Source organism: Falco naumanni, chromosome 11 (genome assembly GCF_017639655.2).
Source record: "Falco naumanni isolate bFalNau1 chromosome 11, bFalNau1.pat, whole genome shotgun sequence".
Classification (NCBI taxonomy): Eukaryota; Metazoa; Chordata; class Aves; order Falconiformes; family Falconidae; genus Falco; species Falco naumanni.
Window position 1 is genome coordinate 5,001,739 of NC_054064.1, and position 19,995 is coordinate 5,021,733.

The window sequence follows — 19,995 nt, forward strand, 5'->3', positions numbered from 1 at the left end:
GAGCTGGGAGCGGTGTCAGAAGGGAGCTGGACCCACAGGAAAGCCGCGGGTGGGTGATGTGAATGCTCCGGTCCCCAGCTCCTCCAGCTCTGCTCCGGCGTACGGTGGGAAGCATAGGGCGGGCGACTGCTCGAGCCTGAGAAACATCCAGCACCACGCGGGAGGGAGCGGGACCGGGCAGCACCACACCAGAGGCAGAGACACATTCCAGACATCTTTCATATTTCCAAACCGATCAAATCAGGGCACAGGCACTCCAGCAGGATGGGACTGGGCTCTCGGACATGAGAGCTCGTGGCTGCGGGTCCCTGGAGAAAACCCCCATTCCTGCGACACGTGCTGCAGGGTCCTGGGTGCTTGTGCCGAGGGGACAGCCACCTTGCTTCTCCTGGGCTCTGGAACACCCAGGAAGCTGCCCAGTACCAAACTGGGCTGTCTTGGAAGGAAAGGTTGTGCTTGAGCGCAGAAGGTAAGGAGACCTGTGTCTGCCCAGGAGGAGCTTTGACAAGAAAGCCACCCCTCAGGGGCTTTGGGACTTGAAAAGAACTGCAGGAGAAAGCAAGGGGACCCTCTCCTCCTGGCTGAAGGGATCAGGTGGAGCAGGAAAGACTTTCCACTTCAGGAGCCCTAGCAGTTCTCTCTGCTAACCTGCTGTGCCTGGGACCCCCCTCTTCCTCCACCCAGCCCACCGCTACGAGCTCAGAAGCAGCTGGCAGCTCTTCCCCCCCCACCCCGCTTTAGCAGAACAGTAACCACCTCACTGAGAAGCACCATGGAAGACCTGCAGCTTTATGAAAAGGGTCATCAGTGGCGCCTGATGCCAAATGTCTAAGCCACAGCTGTACCATGCCAGCAGCACTCCCAGCAAGGTGAGGACTGGGCAGGCTGGGAGGAGGAAGCCACGTGAAGCACCAACGGTGCCACAGCTCAAAACTCATCTCTTCCAGCTGCCTCTTCACAGCGCTCATTCCTGGCCTCCTGAGCTACTGAAGGCGAGGAAGACGCTGTGGAGAACATAAGGAGGAAGGAGGTGGCGGTGGCAGTGTCAAAAGTAAGGCGACTTCTAGTCCTTCTGTGTGTGTGCCAAACTGGGAGAGGGGATCCACAGCGGGTAGAGAACCTCTCAGCCATGAACTTCAGGCTCTGAACTGTGCAGACTCCCAAGGCTGACAACACAAGCAACCCCCACCTGCATCTCAGAGAAATGTTGGAACGGGCTGTTCTTCAGCCAGTAGCACCTTCATGCAACCAGGCATCTCCTTCCTCCCGTGACCGAGGGACGGACCACTTTGAAAAATCAGGGAATCTCCAGAGCCAGCGTGATGACGTGAATTTCAGCCGCCACGCTGAACTGGAGGGTAAGGATCAGTTCAGCACAATCGGTGCCACCAGGTTTGGGGAGGGCAGCTGGGCCAGGCTCTCCTGCCTTCAGCCTGGCAGGCGCTGCAGCCTTTCCAGAGCTTGCTCATGGCAGCTCAATGGCTTTGGTGTTGTAGCAGCCTGGAGGAAGATTCCTCTGGATATCCTCCAGGTTCTTAATATCCACCAGGATCTCATCAATGCTGCTTTCCAGCACCCGCACCCGGGCCTTCTGCAGCGCAGCTGTCTGCTCCAGCTCCGACATCTCATCCTTCAGCTGGTTGCTTCTGGTTTTGGCTTTATGAAAATTCATCTCAAGCTGCTTCAGGCCATCCTCATCCACAGCACCAGGCTGGTCTGTTGCAAAATAGGAAAATCAGGAAGAAGGAAACATGGATGGAGGCTGAGGTCTAGATCTTTCTAGATATTTCATCTCCATTCCGTTGCTCGGCCCGTTTACAGGCACCATCTGAGGCAGCTCCCCACCAAATGCCAGCAGCCCTGCCTAGAGCCCAGCGGGGACCCGTCTCCATCCATACCCTACAGCAGCATTGCAAAACCTACTCATCAGATGCAGCAGCTCTTCCAGGGCACTCAACATCTCCTGCACGACCACCCCTGCCTGGCCAGCCTTGGCGTGGACCTCCTGGGCTTCCTGAGCTGTCTGAGGAAGGCAAGGCAGCAGCTGTCACGTGAAGTCTAGCCCCAAAGTCAACAGGGAAGGGGGCAAGGCAAAGAAGACGGGGACCCACCTCCTGTATCACAGCAGCATCTGCCTCAACCTCCGAGAACTTCCTCGTAAATTCAGCATCCACTTCCTTGGCCTCACGCTGCAGGGAGGCCACTGCCTTCTCCAGGGCGAGGACACCATCGGCTGTCTTGTTGGCTTCCACCTTCAGCCGTGTAATCTCCTAGAGAAGGCAAAGGCACTTTCAGAGGGGCACAGCACAGCTGAAATCAATCTGGGTGTGCTGGGACATGGAGCTGGTGGAGACTGGTTCCTTTTACAGGGACCCAATATTGTCACAGGCTGTCCTGCATCCTTCATGTCCTCCCACCAGTTGCTCCAGAGGGTTTTCTACAACCATGGATCAAGCCCTCCTGCACATATTAGCAGATCCCTGGGGAATTACAAATCTGGGAGCTGAACCCACCAACATCAGTTTTGGGAGTTCACAAGCCTGCCAGTGACTCAAGACTGTGGAACTGGAAAAATCCCCTTGGTCACCAAAAGGTGGCTACAGAGGTATACCACAGAGATCCGCATGGGACAAAGGTGCCTGCAGAGATCCACCCCGCCCCCGCCCCCCCCAGTCATCTACAGCCAGCTCTGGTATCTGCGGGATCCATTGTAGACAAATCTCAGGCCAAAACCCAACGCATCAGGTCCACCACGAAGGTTACGACCATCTCCTCCTCTTCCATGGTTTTCCCTTCCAAATGCTTTTCTGCCAGCAACAGGGCCAGAGCCTGTCCTCACCTGCTGGATCCCTGCGGTGATCTCCTTCGCTTCCCCTGCCGCGCTGCTGGCCGCCTTGGATTCAGAAGCGGCGGTGCCCAGGACAGCTTCAGCTCGGTCCGTCTTCTCCCTGGCGCTCGCAACCATGCTGCTGATAACCGGGAGCCTCCTCATGGCATCCTCAGCTCCCCTTCTCTTGTCATCTGCTTGCAGGTTAAAGCCTGAAAAGAAACACACGCGGGCATGAAGCAATGAAGCTGTGCTGCCTTCGTGAGATCCCACAAGGGAGGGGAAAGGGAAATTTTTTTTCTAGGACATTACCCCGGAGGCTCTTCAGGATCTGTTCCACCTCGTAGAAGGTGGCGTTGCCAGCGCTGACGGCTTGCAGGGCTGTGCTCCTGGCGAGGTTGGCTCGGGATAGCAGCTGCGTCAGTGTCTGTGACAGGCCAAAGGGACAGGACAGATGAAGGACACTGCACGGGAGCACTGGACAGTCCCAGAACAGCCTGCAAGGAGCCACACTGGGGGAAGAGACCCATCAGCCTGTTCCCAAATGCCTGAATCCATCTACCACAGCCTGATCCGTCAGCAGAAGCTTGTGCCAGTGCTCCTCAACCAGCCCCTGACTCAACTCCGATCTTTCCAGGAGCAGGTCTTCAACCTGCCTCATATGGAGGAGATGTGCAGCCGAGACCCTGCCCGGCAGCCCCGTGCACGCGGTGAGGTCCCACCAGCTCCAGCAAACCGAGCCCAAGGGGCTGCACGGCTGAGGAAGGGTGCTGCCCCGCAGCAGGCAGGCAGGGCTGCGTCCCCTTGGGCAAACGGGCGAGGGCAGGACGTGGTCGTGGTGGTGCTGTGGCCGTGGCACCGTGGCTCCAGCTCGGGCTGAAGATGCCCCAAGCTGCAGCCCCCAGCCAGCCTCTTACCGCTCTCTCGCCCTCTCCCTGCCGCAGCAGCTGCTTGATTTCCTCCTCCCGGCGCCCCGTGCGGCTCTGCAGCTGCCTGTACTGTGCCAGGTAGGTGTCCACCAGGCTCAGGAGAGCACTGGCATCCTGCTTCAGCCGGATTGCCTCCCCCTGAAACAGAGATGCAGTGACTGGGGTGTCTTGGAAGAACCCAGCATCTTCCTGGTGCTCTCCAGGACCCACAGCAAGCAGCAACAGATGCTTCTTTCTTACTCCTTCTGCCATGGCCAGCTACAGGGCCAAAAGAGTGGGAAGATGCATATCCAGTGGCTCTCCAGTGGGACAGAGCCCTGGGAAGGGCTGAGCTGCTAGTAGGGAGGGCATAGGGGAGAGCAAAAGGGGGTCTCCTCATCCCGCAGGCACAAAGCCCTCACCTCAAAGGACCCAATGTCAGTCTTGGTCAGGCGGGACACGGAGTTGAGGAGCACCAGGCTGCCCTGATAAGCCTTGTCTGCGTCAGAGGCCATCCCATCAGCCTCAGCCTTCAGGCCTCCGGCCAGCAACTTCACCTCCTCGTACCTGTAGGGATGTGAGGTTGAAGGACACTGCACCAGCCACGCTGCCAGCCTCCCACCGCAGCATTGACACTGCCTCCTACATTGACCTGTTCGTGCTTTCCAAGGCCCCATGCAGACTGATCACATGGGGAAAGCTACTTGCAAACACCCCCCACATCCCAGCCCCTCTGCCCAGCGGGCACCCGCTGGCTTCTTACTCCCACTCCAGAAACAAAACGTGCTCCACACCAGCTGAAGCGGCACAGGCTCCACCTGGGTGCTGCTAATCCCTGCCCTACCGCTGGATGTTTCCTCCTACACATCCCCATTCAGCTCCATAACTTTGGGGCTGTTGCTCATACCCCCCAGCGGTGTGAAAGATCCTCACACCATGGTGGGCTCTGAGGAGGCACCAGCCCAACCTGGAGAGCCACCCAGCCAACGCGGGGCTGAATCCACCCTGGGGCTAAACCCAGCCCAAGTTTGCAACCGTGTGCGGAAGGTGCTCCGGGGAGCCCGCTCACCCACGTGGCGTTAAACCCCTTCCCCCAGCTGCAGGCGGGCCCGCAGGAGCAGCGTGGTCTGCGGGGTGGGAAGCAGATGCTCCACAGCGCTGCCCACCCTGCACCTCCGCCGCTCAGACTGCCTGGCCACCAAGTCCGGGTGATTCCCTGCCTCCAACCACACATTTCTGCGGCTCAGCTGGGTGGGCACGGACCCTTGGCCACCCCACTCCTCCCTCCCGCACCCCCCCCGACACGCGGGCGAGCGCAGCCTGAACTCACTTGCCGAGCAGCCCTCGCAGGGAGCCGGAGGCGGCCGCCTCTCCGCCAGCAGCCGTGCGCACCAGCTGCAGCGCCTGCCGCGCGTCCTCCCGCGCCGCCTTCGCGGCTTGCTCTACGGTGTTGGCAGCTTGCGCGTGGCTGCGAGGTACAGGGGAGGGGGCGCGTGAGAAAGGGTTCCCACCCGAGTCTTCTCCACCACCTCGCTTTACCACTGTACCCAGCGGTGATCACACCCTCTCAGGAAACACATTGTGATGGAGAAGGGCGCCCACGTTTTGCTTGCCCCTCCTGTATCTCCCAAGGGTAGAGAAGCACCAGGGGAGATGCTGCCCATGCCAATGGGCCAAACTCTGACCCCAAAGATGCTTCTAGAACACACCCAACTCCCCCCTGAAAGACAACTGAGGGCAGCCCTGTAGGGCAGCGAAGCCAGCCCAGCAGCCACATCTTCCCCTGCTGCAGGGCTGGCACAGAGGTGGTGGCAGCTGCAGCCTGGTGAATAGACGAGGACCCCCAAAAGGACCTCTTAGGTGCCCAGCAGGATCTCAATCCCACTCCCCTCCCTCTCAGCTGACAGCAGAAGTGACTCACTCACCTGTTGGCCAGTCTCAGAGCCTCCTGGGCTAGCATCAAGAACTGATTTGAGCCCCCAGGGAGGTTTGAAACAGGAACGGTCTGAGGAGGGAGGAAGAGAGGCATGAGTGCTCTTTGCTGCCCATCACCCCGTTCAGCAAGAGGCAACTGCAGCCCACCAAACCTCCACAGCCCCACGAATACCCCCGTCAGCTCCTCTCCAGCTCCCAGCCCTGCAGACTGGGCCACCAGAATATTTTCCGCTCTCACAAACAAAATGTAATAACTGGAATATGTTAAATTCTTGCTTTCTCCATGGAGTTTTTTCAGCCCTGCGCTAGACAAGCAGCACATTGCACATGGATGCTCTTACCACTCGGCGCAGAGCAGCTGTGCTGCGGTCCAGGTCCAGCCTGGCTCTTTCCAGCAGCTGCCGGGTGTCCTGCACCTGTGTCTCATACTGGCTCCCAAGAGACCTCAGCCTCTCCATCGTTGCCTTGATCTCATCCAAGCGGCTCTGGAAACGGGACCCTTGCCCCTTCATCCGGCCCACGCGGCTTTCCAGAGACCTGTCAGAGGCTGGTGAGAAGGAAAGAGGAAGGCTGAATAAAAACTCATTGCTGAGCAAAAAGACACAGGCAGCAAAACTCTCCCCTGATAGAGCACAGATGGCCCCGTCCGAGGGCAGGGGGCAGATGGTACCTTGGAGGCTCAGGGCTTCCCTGAGGATGCTCCTCAGCATCTCCTCAGCCAGCTGCATCCTCCCCTCCAGCTCCTGGCTCTCAGCCCCGCCACCAGCTTGCACCTCAGAGAACAGCAGCTCCAGCTCTGCCAGCTGCCGCAGGTACAGGTCCACCTGCAACCACAGCAGATCAGGCCATCAGCCGGTGAGATGCCAAACCCACGTTTAGAAAGACTAGGGTGGGAACCGTGTCCACGGTCCATCCAGAGGATGGAGAGCAATGCAAGGACTCATTTCTTGGGTGGGGCACAGCAGGCCAGCAGTTCTAGGTCATCAGGTTTTTTATCGGTTGAATTGGGTACAACCCCAAAGTTCAGGTGCAGCTTGAGGGGGTCAGGAGGAGATGCTTGAGGCTAAGTGTATCGCTGCACCCCCAGCCACTCAGTGGCCCTGGGGCTGGCACAGATGCTCACCTGGGCTTTCACCTGGCTGTAGCAAGCCGGGCACTCACTTTCTTCACAGTTGGGACCCTCAAAGCCGGGCTTGCAGATGCAGCTCCCATCTCTCCCACACTTCAAGGGCTCAGCACCAGCTGAGTCGCAGGCGCAAGCTGCAGGTCAGAGCGGCACAGGTTCAAAAGGAGCCTTTCCCCACCTCAAGTCTTAGCACATCCTTCCACCCACCCTCTCCACCTGCTTTCCTCCCACCGTTTACCCCCTCTGCTCCAGTTCCTGCTCTCTACTCCCTCTTTCCAGCTTCAACTTTTGCAGCATCCCATTTCCCAACAAGCACTCTGCACTCTGGCATGGATTTTCTTACTTTACTCACCCCCAGCTCAAACAGTGCCCGGCTCTCACCTCTGCACTTGTCAGCGGGATCGGGGGCCAGGGGGTTCCCAAAGAAGCCATCTTTGCAGCGGTCGCAGTAGAAGCCAGCGGTGTTGTAGATGCACTTGAGGCACTCGCCCGTCCGGTGGTCGCAGTTCCCCACGGCGTTGGGCTCCACGTTGCCGTTGCACCGGCACGGCTGGCAGGCGCGGGAAGCCGCTGGGTCTCCAAAATAGCCGTCAGCACAGTACTCGCAGTTGGCTCCTGGGAAACAAGAGGTGAGGAGAAGCTCATGCTCTTGCCCAGAAGGCAGAGGCTGCTTCACTTTCCTGCCCCTCAGAAATGAGGGTGTTTAACCCCATCAGGGCCTTCACAACATCATCTCCCCTCCCTGCACTGCCAAATGCACAACGCACTAGGCAGGTACTCAAAAGCTGGGTGCAACAACTAAGTTGGGTAAGTAATTTCCTTCTTGTTTGGGTTTGGGTTTTTTTTTTTTCTGTTTTTCTATTCCCTTCCCTCTCCACCCATCCTTTTTCCATCCACGTTATCTGTTTAGATAAGAACCTTTCCGAGGATGGGGCAATGCATGTGTGCTCAGCCCTTGGGGCTGAAACACCCCCGGACCGGCAGGAGCGGCAGTGCCGTAGGTAAGCCGGGCTGAGAAGAGGGGTTGATCTGCCTGGCTCTGAGCATCCTGGCCTGCTGATGCCTGTATCTCCCTGTGCAGCAGGTAGAAGTTCTGGAGAAAGGCAGAGCAGAAGCAACCTGGAGAAGGGCATTACCAGCAGCTCCAAGAGGGCATTGGTCACAGATGACCTCCTCGCCACCTGGTGCCACCGAGCAGCCTTGGCCGTTGCTGCAGGGACATGCCCTACAGCTGTGCGGCTGCCGTGGGTCTCGGTAGAAGCCGAAGGGGCAGCTGACACTGTTGGCCACGTTTTCATCTCCCGAGTAGCATTCGCCTGAAGGAGGAAGGAAAGGGCTTAGGGCAGTTTGCTTTCACCCCCAGTGGGACACCCTCCACCAATCCACCTCCTGGCTACCCTTCACTGGTGGCCATGCCACCCACAGCAGCACAAGCACCCATGGTCCAGCATCTTCCACTGGACTCCTTGAGATCCCCACGCCTGCCCGTAAGTGCTCCATTGCTCTGCCCATCAGTCCCTCACCACGCGGGAAGGACCATGTCCTGCTCCTGCAATGGAAGCCCAGCGAGACCCCACCAGGAGCCCATCCCAGGGCAGGAAGGCTGGCCATCACCACCCAAAGGTGGCTGTATCTCATTTGTCACAGCTCACATAGCTCCCAAGGAGCCACACATTGCTTTTTGTGCTTCCTGTTCAATGCTCAGATTTTTAGAAATTCCAACTCAGACTTGGAAAATACTGATAGCTTAATTTCACATTACTTTGACTTTACATGGCAACACTGTGGGCTATTTTAACAAGACAGGTAGTAAAACATGATCATATGGTTGATATCTACTCACACCACATAGAATCATAGAACGGTTTGGGTGGGAAAGGACCTTTAAAGGCCATCTAGTCCAACACCCCTGCAGTGAGCAGGGACATCTTCAACTAGATCAGGTTGCTCAGAGCCCCATTCAGCCTGACAAGTTACCGTGCTTACCTTTAAAAGAAAAGGTCAGAAGACGTATTTTTAATGCTATCCAGGCAGTAGGAGATGCTTTTTCTCTCTCGAATGAGCATTATCTAAACCTGATTTGGTCCAAATGCATCTTACCTGTATTTCTGACTGCAGCATCTCTAGGCTCTGGGGAGTTTTGTCCATGATGTTCCCCACGCTCCAGCCCCCCAAGTCAGTGATCTCACCCCATTCAGTGCCCCCCCCCCCCCCCGCCCCGTAACTCAGTTCTTGGGAAGCAGGCAGCCACCCTGTGATCCCATACACCCTACAAGCACAGCGTGGCGGTGGCTTCTCTTACCGGTGTCAGGATCACAAATTCCTCCCCCCTGGCAGCTGCACGGCATACAGATGCTGAAGGGCCCCAGGTGGGGGTCACCCCTGCGGTAGCCAGGGGCACACCTCTCGCAGAACTGCCCCCCGTACCCCGCCGGGCACTCGCAGTGCTCTACCCAGGGCGCAGGGACGCCAGCCACGGGCTGCGCCGACACCAGGGTGACGTTGTCGATGTAGCCGGTGCCTGGAGGGAGACAGAGCTGGTTCACCTGCAAGTCCCCTGCACCCGGGACCTGCGCAGGTCGTGTGTTTCATTGCAAACCCATGGGCAGATAGACTGGAGCCCAGGCTTTGCTGTCCCCACCGTTGCCATCCTGCTTAATCTCTCCATAATTATATTTTGCCCATCTTAAGGCACTACTTTTATTTTTATTATTATTTTACTACCTTTTAGAAAAGGTGCCTCCATCTGGAGACTTGGCACCTCCAGCAACAAGAAGTCAACCTAATGCTTGCAAGCTCTCCTCCAACTTACTGTACTCCCCAAAGGTGGCTCGGATCCAGATTGCTGTCAGGTTTCCCAGCAGCCTGCGATATTCAAAGTGATTCAGCCTCGGGCTCCACTTGCTGCTCGGGTGCTCATCCAGCCTGCCCGTGGGAGGGGGGAGAAGTGGAACCGGTTTCAAGAAAATAAGATGCCTTACAAAGAAAACGCAGCAGCCCTCTCCCAATCTCCCTCCTTCAGCTCAAGGCTTTGGAGAACAACCTCCACCCATGCAACTGACACCAAGCACAATGCCCAGCCCAGCCTCAAGCCAATTTTTCTACTGCCCCTCTCACAAAGTGCCCTCCTCATCCAGGAGAGAAGCACCTGAGATGCATCCAGCCCAAACCAGGCAGCCATTTGCCACCTCCAAGGGATCACAGCTGAATCCAGGAGCTCCTGAGAGCTGCAGCCTTCCCTGCTCACCCTGCCCCAAATGCCCCAGTGTTCCATTTACCTGAACGTGTACATCTGGCTGATGCCGCAGGGAAGGACCTTCCCCTGGGGCAGGAAGGGGGCAGTGACCCTCAGGCCATCTCCTTCCAGGACCACGTCGTGTGGAGATGGCTGGCGTCCCCCTCGGTCCAGGCGGTAATCGAAGGAGAGCATCTGGCCGTAGCTCAGCTGCTGGTTCCCGAGGAATTTTGCTGTGAAGGGAAGAAAGGGAGGAAATTAAAGCCTTAAAAGCTGGCCTTCCTCCTGAAGGCTTGGTTCCCAGAATCAGACCAAGCAAAGGGGACACCGTCACCTCTCCCGCACCTACCGGGCGCCACAAAGTATATCGGCTCCGATCTCCTTGCCGCTATGAAGGCATCCTGATGGCGCGGGGACCACTGGAGCTGGGCTGGGGAGCCACTTTGATGGATACCTCTCCAGCCTTCAGCACCTGGAGCACCAACAAGGACCAGTCAGCAGGGACAGTGAAGGTGCTTCCAGGACTCCAGCAAATTTCTCAAGCTGTGTCACATCCAAACCCTTCAGCTCCCTACCTCTTGACCTCTGAGGGAGCAGCACAGATATCCCTGTGCCAACACATCTGTAAATAAGCCAGGCTGGGCACAGCGGTTTCCTCCCAAGTGTCAGGAAAGACATGAAGCAAGCCTATGGTCCCTGCCACCCTCGCACCCCACTTCTGCCTACAACCAAGCCACCCCACCCATCAAAGCACAGGGAGCCCCCGCAGGGCTGCGAACCAGCCAGCTCCTCCAGCACGTCAAAGAGAAGGGATGGCAAACACCCTCAGGCGCCGCAGGGATGTCCTGCCGGGGCTTCACCTTGCTGGAAGGTGGAGGTGATGTTGTAAATGCTGTGGTCGTCCGCGCTGACGCACACAGCTGAGTGCCCGTAGCAAAAGCAGGGGGAGCATCCCGCAGGGTTTCTGGCATCCAGGTTATAGAAGTTTCGTTTGCACCTGGGGAAACACAAGGTGACAACATTCAAGTCCACTTTCTTTTTTTTCCTGGGTCAAGACACTCAGCCCTCTAATGACAGCAGGGCCAAGGTGTCAAGGTCGTTGCCGGGCTGGGATGGTGAGACGGGCAGGCACAACTGCCGGGGGTGTGACCGCCAGAGAGGCTGAGGACATGCCACACAGTGGTTCCACAAGTGCTCCTGCCACCCACCTCTCGCACCGCTGTCCGGTAGCGCTCGCCTTGCAGACGCAGCGGCCGGAGATGCAGTCCCCCGTGCTGCCGGCCGGGTCACACTCGCACTGCAGGGTCCTGCAACAGGGACAGCGGGGACCTCCGCCTGCATTTCCAGCTCAGCCAGGGAGCTTTGTGGCCCCAGCTGTTAGACAAGACAGTGGAGAAACCCCTCCCTGCCCCACCAGCTACCAGTCCCATGCTAGAAGGGGAAAAACAACCAGCAGAGCCACCTCCCTAATTAATCCAGCTGCACCAGTATGGGTGCCAGGCTGAGGCAGTGCCCAATGCTACTGCCCCAGGACACCCCCGAGCACCAGACCCACCTAAAAGAGCAAAGCGAAGCTCTGCTGAGCTTAACAAACCCTGGTTGAGCTTAACAGTCCCTGGCTGGGCTCCAACAGGCAGCAACACCCCGGGGAGGCTCGGGCAGGAGGCCAGGCACGGCAGCACAGCTCAGGCAGCCACCCCTCACCCCCACCCTTTGCCTGCCAGGGACCCCGAAAGAGCAACAGCAGGGTGAAGCAGGAAAGAAGAGGACACAATGCTGAGGCAACCAAACCAGAAACACTGTGGAAGGTGCTTAAACAGGGCTTCATGCAAAGGAAGGGGCTGATCTTTGCGTGCACATCTTTGTGCTGGAGCAGTCCTCGTGAGCGGCACCGACACCCCGCAGACCCACGCGTGGGTGGGATTTATGTCACATTGACTAGCCTGGCTGTTGCCTGTTTGGTGTTATCTGGATAATAAAGCCAGCCAGCTCCTCAGAGTGTGGTTAAGCTCAGCTTTTGATGCTGTTGCACGGCGGTGAGCCCTGCAGGCTGGAACGGGGGTCCAGCCCTGGTGGAGCCCACTCTGCCAGCAAGGTTAGCTTAAGGCTGTCTGTGCTGCCACGAAACACAGTGCCTCTGCCCTCGCCCAGGGTGCTTTCAGCCAGCGTGGGCTTCTTACAGCAGCTGGGAGAGCTCTGGAGACCGGCCCACCAGCTGTCCCCGTGCCACAGGTAGTGGCCAGCACTTACTGCCCGCTCCTCTGGCACCCGGCCTCCGAGAGGGACTCGAAGCCTGGCTGGCACTGGTCACACTTCTTGCCCATCACGCCAGGTTTGCAGCTGCACCGGCCGTCACTGCTGCACTGTGGGCTGAGGGCGCCTGCGGGAAGAAGGGAAGGATCGGTTTGGGCAGGCACCTCCCTGGGATGCCGCCGGTGGGCCAGGGGAACAAAGCACCGCACCAGCGTGAGGAGCAACCCAGCCCCAGCAGCAGGTCCCACCTTGAGATCCCAGCACCATGCTGAGACACCAGGGCTGGCTGTTTAAACTGCTCTGGCCTCCCTGACTGATGCGGGAGGAGATAAATTCCAGCAGGCATCGACCACATGCCCAGGACAAGGATCCTCTTTCCTACCATAAAGGTCATTGTGGAGGACAAGATGGACTCCAGGGCATGCAAACTGGGCAGAGAAATTTCTTCTTCTTTGCCAGACCCTCTGCTAGTAAACATCAGTAGAACTTGATTTTGGTGCCTCTTCAAGGACCCTAGGGGGCCAAAGGCCATGGCAGAGTCTTTGGTTTGACCTATGCTGTGCCCACGCAGGTGCCAAGGGGAGAGGATGCCAGAGCCATGGGCACTCATCCTGCTGCTGGGCCCTCCCTGCATGCCAGCGTGGGGGGTGGCCAAGGGGATATTCACCCTCCTACCACCCTAAAGCCTATTACTCTGCCTCCTGCCATCTGTTTCTCATGTGCAGAAAACAGGCTGAGACCAACAGGCATTTCAGTACCCACCACACCTCAGTGCCACATGTACGAGCCACCTACTTGCGGAGCAAGCTGAAACCTGATGAGGATGCAGGAGCCATCGCATCTACTGTGTAACCACCACAAGACCCGTTGAAAACACCACAGAGCTACAGATCCCACCTGGCAGCCCTGCGGTCTGCAAAGAGCTGCTGGAGGAGCTGGAGAGGCTGAAGCCACCAGTCCATCCTCAAGCACCGGGGCACTTTGCACCGCCTCCCCTCCCAAGGCACAACACTGTGAACTTGGGAATTATCCTTTTGCTTTTATGGTGCAATTAAAAGCCTTTGCAGAGCCCACCAAATGTTGCGACACCCAGGAAGCATCATCAGCCCGACTGACAAAGCCGGCAAAAGCCACCGCTCCCTGCGTGGGGGTTGGGCCACGGTCCTGGAGAAGGGATGGCAGCTGGGAGGGGCAAGCAGCTTCCCGAGGGCAGCTCCTGCAGGTGGCAGTGGGTTCATGCCCACCCCCCAAATTCAGTGGGGAGCAGAACAGGGTCCTGCGCAGCGAGGCAGGGATCAGCGGTGGAGGTGCTGGAGGGAAGGAACGCCACCCAGAGAGATGCCGAAAGGCTGAAGGAGTGGGGCCATGTCAACCTTATGAAGTTCAACAAGGTCAAGTGCAAGGTCCTGAACTTGGGTGAGGGCAATCCCCAATATTGGGACAGACTAGAGGAAGGATGGATGGATGGATGGATGGAGAGCAGCCCTGCCAAGAAGGGGACACTGCTGGGTGACGAACGACATGAGCCAGCACTGTGCGCTCACAGCCCAGCAAACCAGCCGTGCCCTGGGTGCATCCCAGCAGCGTGGCCAGCAGCCCGGGGAGGGGGTGCCCCCCCTCTGCTCCGCTCTGGTGAGACCCCCCTGGAGCCCTGGGTCCCCAGTACCCGCCAGCCATGGAGCTGCTGGAGCGGGCCCAGAGGCAGCCGTGGGGACGGCGGGAGGGCTGGAGCCCCTCTGCTGTGGGGACGGGCTGGGAGAGCTGGGGTGGCTCAGCCTGGGGGAGGGAGGGCTCCGGGAGACCTTGCTCTGGCCTCCCGATTTATAAAAGAGGGCTCAGTGTGTAAAGGCGAGCTTTGCAAAGGCTTTTAATTGCATCGTAAAAGTGAAAGGGTAATTCCTGAATTCACAGCGTTGCACCTCGGGAGGGGAGGTGGTGCAATGGCAGAGAGGCTTTTTGCCAGGGCCTGTAGCGACAGAACAAGGGGAAGAGGTTTTAAACTGAAAGAGGAGGTTTGGGTGGGACATAAGGAGGAAACGCTTTATGGTGAGGCTGGGGGGGCACTGGAACAGGTTGCTCAGGGAAGTTGTGGATGCCCCATCCCTGGAGGTGTTGAAGGCCAGGCTGGACGGGGCTTGGAGCAACCTGGTCAGGTGGGAGGTGTCCCTGCCCATGGCCGGGGGTTGGCCTAGGTGATCTTTGAGGTCCCTTCCAACCCAAACCACTCTGTAAGCCTGTGATAATTTCAGGGGGCAGGTGGGTTTTGAAGCCCGGCTGCAGCCCTGAGCTGCTGAGGGGCTCAGCACTCCCAGCACCCAGCCGTGAAGCACCCAGGTGGAGGAGCAGCTCCTACAGCTTATGGTGCAGCAACACGGCGCTGGGCTCCAGCACCCCCCAGTCCCACCTGGAGCCAAGCTGGCCCCGCTCCCTCCTCCCACAGTGCTCAGGCCCAGCGCGCAGGGACCCAGCGCCTGCCCCAGCCCCCGTGCTCAGCAGAGCCCAGGGACATGGTGGCAGCAGGCACCGTAAGCCCCCCGACCCCCGCAACCCCTCCTGGCTATAGGCCACGTACCCTGGGGGTGGCAGCGGCAGGGCAGGCAGCAGCCCCGCTCGCGCTGGCGGAAGAAGCCCTCCTTGCAGCGCTCGCAGCGGGCGCCCTCCGTGTTGCCCTGGCAGCCGAGGCAGCGGTACCCATCGCCCGTCTCCCTCAGGAGGTGCCAGTCGAAGACGCACTGCCTGGACATCCCATTGCAGTCACAGACTGGGGAGAGGAGAGAGAGAGAGAGAGAGAGAGACACATCTCAAACCATCCTTAGAGATGAGGACACCAGCTATGAAGCTGTAAACCCACCTTGCTGGCCAAGGAACAAGCCTGGGCAACGCAAACCTCCTTCTCTTGCCCTGCTAATAACCTCCCATCCCCACGCATCTGCATCCACCAACCACCCCAGTGCCACCAGTGCCCACACCACACTCAGCATCCCTCCTGCTCTGAAGTGATGCCAACATCTATTTCCCTGCCAACACAGCTCAGGATGGACAACCCGCCCCTGAGCCAGACAGCCCCTCCCCACAGTGCAGCATGGCCAGGGATGTTCTCCATCCCTTCAGAGGTCTTCCAGAACAACAAGGTCTTTGAGTAAGCAGAGATGATAAAAAACCCCCAAACTTTATCCTGAGAAAAGCACGGGGAATCGTACAGGGAGAAGGGAAGGATCCCTGAGGTTATGTGTTGCTTCACCCAGCCTCTGACTGGGGTGAGCCCAGAAGGAAAAGCTCAACAAACTTCCACCAGGTCCTTCCATGCAGGTGTCCTCCCGGCCAAGTGCACGGGTGATGAGGAGAGGTTTCTGATCAGAGGAACCTTGGCAGAAGCATGCCAGCCAAGAGGTAGATTTAAAAAAATAAAAAAATGGTTTTGGCAAGATTACACAGGTCATCTCACCTCAGCCTCCACAGAAAGAAAGGGTACAGCTGCCCACAACACTGCATGATGGATGCCAGGGGAGACGGGCATGAGATTTTGCACCCCACTGCAACCAGGACAGACGGGACCTCTGGAGAGCAGACTGGCAGGTATCTCACCAGACATGCCCCCTCCAGCTACCTTCTTCATTGCCTTGCCCAGGTCTTCTCTTGAAGCCACTTCTCATATACCTGCCAAGCCCTCAGTGGCCAGTATAGAGTGTGGAAGCCTGAGGACCTTTATTTCAGGTGAGCTCCTCAGTGCCACGGAGCAGAGCAGACACAACCGAGGGAACGGTTGGCAGAGACAGGCAGGAGAAACACACGCCCTGAGGGAAAAAGCAGGGTCTGCAGGGGTGCAGAGCCTGCCGGCGAGCTGCTCCAAACCACCCCGGTGCTGCCAGGGTTTCCTCAGCCTCCATGGGTGAAGCTCTGCTCACTGCGGAGCTCCTTGGGAGTCGAGAGGTGTCCCCAGCTGCCCACCCCCCGCTCAGGTCACCTCCGGCAGCGCTGGCAGGATGAAACCCAACAGCAAGCAGGAACGGCAGCGGGGGTGCAGACAGCGGGTGGTACCTGGTGCATTCCTCCGTCCCAGCGCTCTTCTGGCACCGCTTAGCCGAAGGCTACAAGGTCCCTGGCTTCTGCATCCCTGGTTGCCGGGACCAGGCGCAGCCTCCTGCGCTCACTGCCCAAGCACGCAGCACCCAGCGCTCACACCCGCGCCTCGCACACACCCAGCGCACCTGCATACCAGACGGAGGCACTCAGCGAGCCGCGGCCCAGCCTGCTGCCAAGAAGAGATGACCTCATGCACCAGCAAACAGAGAGGTATATATTTTTTTTTCCCCCCGCAGCCCCAGCAAACACGGTCCTCCCCTTGCAGTCTATCAGGAGACCGAGACCTGGCTGCAGAAGGTGTCCTGCCACCCCAGCCCGCTGCGAGGGCACCTGTGGGTGCACAAGTCGTGCCACTTAGGGTACGAGAAAGCATCTAGAGCCTCAGGGGACATCACTAGTGACCAGAGGGCAGAGATGAAACAAGACAACCCACCGAGAGCAGCAGTGCAGGGCTTCCTCCAGGTGTTTGTGATCACCTTCACAGCGGGACTGCTTGGGGTCCATCCCACCCCATCCCTCCACGCAAAAGCTAGGATACCTCACACTGGAAGGGACCCATACAAGGATCATCGTGTTAAACCCCACCCATGCATCACCCTACATCTACGTAACCCAGAGGATTACTGGGTTGCTAAATTACAGGCATGAACACCATTCCCCCGGGGAAGGAAAACCTTTTTTCAGGTCTTGCTCTGAGGCTGCAGCAGTTAAGAGCCAGCTCTCCAGCGCTGGCATGGGTTCAGGGCTCACTAATCTGAAGCCATTTAAGATGCTGTTACAGATTAGTGCCACCACCTCACCAGTGTAGCTGTTCCTGTTGCTGGTCTTCTCCTGGAAACTGGAAAGCTCGGGCAGATTAATCTTTACCAAGAGCGAGACACGCTGGAGTTGCTAACGAGACAGAGCACGCAGGAGCTGCTGGAAGATGAGCACCAGCTGAGGACAGGATCAGTTTTGGATCCAGGTGCCCTGAGGCTCTGCCCTGAGATCATCCAGTTCTCAGACAACTGTGGAGAAGAACAGGCTCTACAGAGGAGAAGTTTCCAGCCGTATTTCTTCAGCACTATGTTGGGATGAAGGAGGTCATGGCATGCATCCAGCAAGACATCACTCCCCCAGCTCCCACCCAGTGGAACAAAGTGTGAAAAATGCCGGTTTGCTGTGCCAAGACAAATTCCCACATCAGAAAGGCTTGGAGAAGGAGTCGGGCAGCTTCGGACGTCTTAAATTGTCTTTTTAAATTCACAAAACCAGAAAATGAGGTTGGCCCTGGGTCTGCAAGGAGCAAATCCGACAGCCCTGGACGCACGAGCTGGTCTGCAATGACTATTTGTTTCATCAAGAGATCCAGCAGAGCTTTGCATGCAGCGAAGCCTCCACGACGACACAAGCCATTCCCTGCTCTCTGCTTTTGGGACAGTGACCCAGAAGACTGTCCCACCTGCTGCCCCAGGTCCTGGGGATCCCCATTCCCCCACCCCACAGCTTTCTCGCTGCAGGAAGATCTGCCCGTGTCTCCATCAGCATCGTCAGGGAGAGACCACACACCAGGAGCCAAAAGCTGGTGCCTTCTTTCCAACACACTGAGTTAGACACCTTGTTGAGCTCTGACCTCCACACCCAGCTCTTCCCCAAAGCCTGGGAGATCCCTCCAGGGTCTGAAGGTGATGCAGGCACCCACCACCCAGGCCAACGCTCGCTTGCTCAGGCAAGGCTCCGTGCAGTTTGCCGGACAAGCGCCCTGACCAACGCTCGACCAGATGGTACATGAGCCCAGTGTGACTCAAGTACCTCATTTGCAAGCAAACGGTTGCTAATTACAAGCACACATCTAACGCCACAATCGGAGGAGTAACAGCACAGGAGACTAATTTGCACCACTGAACCAGCTCGGAAGGTCTGCTGCAGCATAAAAGCACAGTCAGTTATCGGCTACGGCTTTTACATATGCGCAGAAAATGTTCAAGAGCCCATGGAAAAGCAGCAGCTGCCCAAGTGCTGCCAGGCAGAGCCGGGGGAAGAGTCTACATGAGTATTTTAAAACTTGCATGCAATTAAGGCTGCTGTAATAATTATTCAAGAAGCATGCAAAGCAAATCAGGTTTAGTGGTTGGTTTTTTTTTTTTAAAAAAAAAAAAGGCAAACCACTTATTCAGCACTTTTTTCCCTTGTCACATTGCACTACACTTCAAGATTAATAAAAGAGCCTCTTTTGCAACTTCCAGCCCCGTGAATGTGTTTCAGAAGGCCAGGAGTGCAGACAGAAAAAACTGAAATCTTTATGTGTTCACAAAACACATGTGAAAACCTGGTTTTGGCCAAAGATCTCCAGACTATTCACCAATGCAACTGAAACCCCATTCCTGTATCGCCACTGGGCTGCATGCACGCAGACATCCCTACATCGCGCTCTCTGCTACAATTACACGTGCAAGGGGATTCTCTGGACCTCTACAGCTCACCGTCAGTCCGTGTACCGTGGGAGACTCGCCACCTCCCGTGGGGTGCGGTGGGGCTGGGGGCATCTCACAAGGACTTGCACAAAATACAAACACCACACGTGTTGCTACAGCAGACTGGCTGCTGGCTGCTTCCAGCTCTGTCTCGGGCTTAGGGAAGGTTTTGGTTCCAGCAGCAGCAGCAGGCAGATCAGCCACCCGCTCCCTGGGTGATGCTCGTGCTCACACCCAAATCCCACCCAGGTAGCAGGGCTTTATACAGAAAGCAGTGAAGTAATTGCACAGAAGTTATTTAAAGGGAATGACAGCAAAAAAACCCAAAAGCCTTGATGGCCATGGGATATTTAACCCCAGGGGAAATGTAAGGAGAAGCACCTACAGATCCAATTTTCACCCCAAAGGCAGGAGGGGCGAGCACCCAGGCGGCTCCCCGGCGCTGGGGCAGGGCTGCCGGCAGGACCACACGCCAGCACGAAAGCAGGCACAGCCGACCTCCCCGAGGCCTCACCTTCTCCTCCGTTGGCGCTCCGGGCTGCGGGCAGGAGAGAAGCCACGAGGCCGCAGAGGGGCAGGAGCCAGCACCCAGCCATGTCTGGTGCCGGGCGCGCACGGCCCCGCTCCAGCAGGCGACGGCAGGGCTCCCCACCGGCTGCCTATCGCTTTTTTCCCCCCTGCGTGGTTTTTATCGGCTGCTCCACCGGAGTCACTCCCAACAGGAAGAGCACGTGTGCCGTGGGCTGACTCACGCCCAGCCGGGAGAGCCCAGCCCAGGGCGCGCAGACAGGCGCCCGCCCCGCGACAGCCAGGCATGGACGGGGCGCAGCACCCGGGGACCTCCTGCCTGCACCCTCCTCGGGGCGCGACCTCGCAGGGAAACATAAACCGCAGCCCCCGCAGACACCCCTCCTGCCCATCCCCTCCTCGCCCAGCTCATCCCGCTGCCGCGGTGGGCAGGGCACTGGTGCTGCTGGGGGAGCTGGGCTGCCCGGGCACGCAGGCTTGCAGGGAGGGAAATGAAAGCGATGAGCTCACAGGAAACCTGGGGAGGGTGGATGGGGACCGCCGGCTCACCAGCCACCTCCAGCCACCCAACCCACAAGAGCAGGGCCCAAAACCAGCCACAAGAGGTGACTTAGCGGGACTCACAGCCGAGGGCTGCTGGGGGTGCA

General features: G+C 58.0%; 1 protein-coding gene across 1 annotated transcript; it reads right to left on the reverse strand.

The window, feature by feature from the left end:
- Positions 1-790: 790 nt before the first annotated feature.
- On the reverse strand, positions 791-19,416 carry LAMC2 (laminin subunit gamma 2). The gene is made up of 23 exons (XM_040610456.1): positions 19,335-19,416; positions 14,857-15,045; positions 12,282-12,411; positions 11,240-11,338; positions 10,892-11,028; positions 10,381-10,503; positions 10,075-10,264; positions 9,609-9,721; positions 9,099-9,317; positions 7,933-8,112; positions 7,178-7,411; positions 6,794-6,930; positions 6,341-6,494; positions 6,012-6,217; positions 5,661-5,740; positions 5,066-5,203; positions 4,158-4,302; positions 3,745-3,894; positions 3,140-3,254; positions 2,840-3,039; positions 2,112-2,270; positions 1,924-2,023; positions 791-1,716 (listed from the first exon to the last, which is right to left on the reverse strand). The coding sequence occupies exons 1-23, from the start codon at positions 19,414-19,416 to the stop codon at positions 1,466-1,468; spliced, it is 3,531 nt and encodes a 1,176-aa protein (XP_040466390.1). The 3' UTR covers positions 791-1,465.
- Between the last annotated feature and the right edge of the window lie 579 nt (positions 19,417-19,995).

Excerpts from the sequence above, each read along its gene's own strand:
- LAMC2 (XM_040610456.1), bottom strand. The coding sequence starts at position 19,416 with ATGGCTGGGTGCTGGCTCCTGCCCCTCTGCGGCCTCGTGGCTTCTCTC. Across the intron at positions 11,339-12,281 it reads GGGTGCCAGAGGAGCGGGCA|GACCCTGCAGTGCGAGTGTG; the intron begins GTAAGTGCTGGC and ends TCCCTGTTGCAG. Across the intron at positions 10,265-10,380 it reads GATATACTTTGTGGCGCCCG|CAAAATTCCTCGGGAACCAG; the intron begins GTAGGTGCGGGA and ends TTCCCTTCACAG.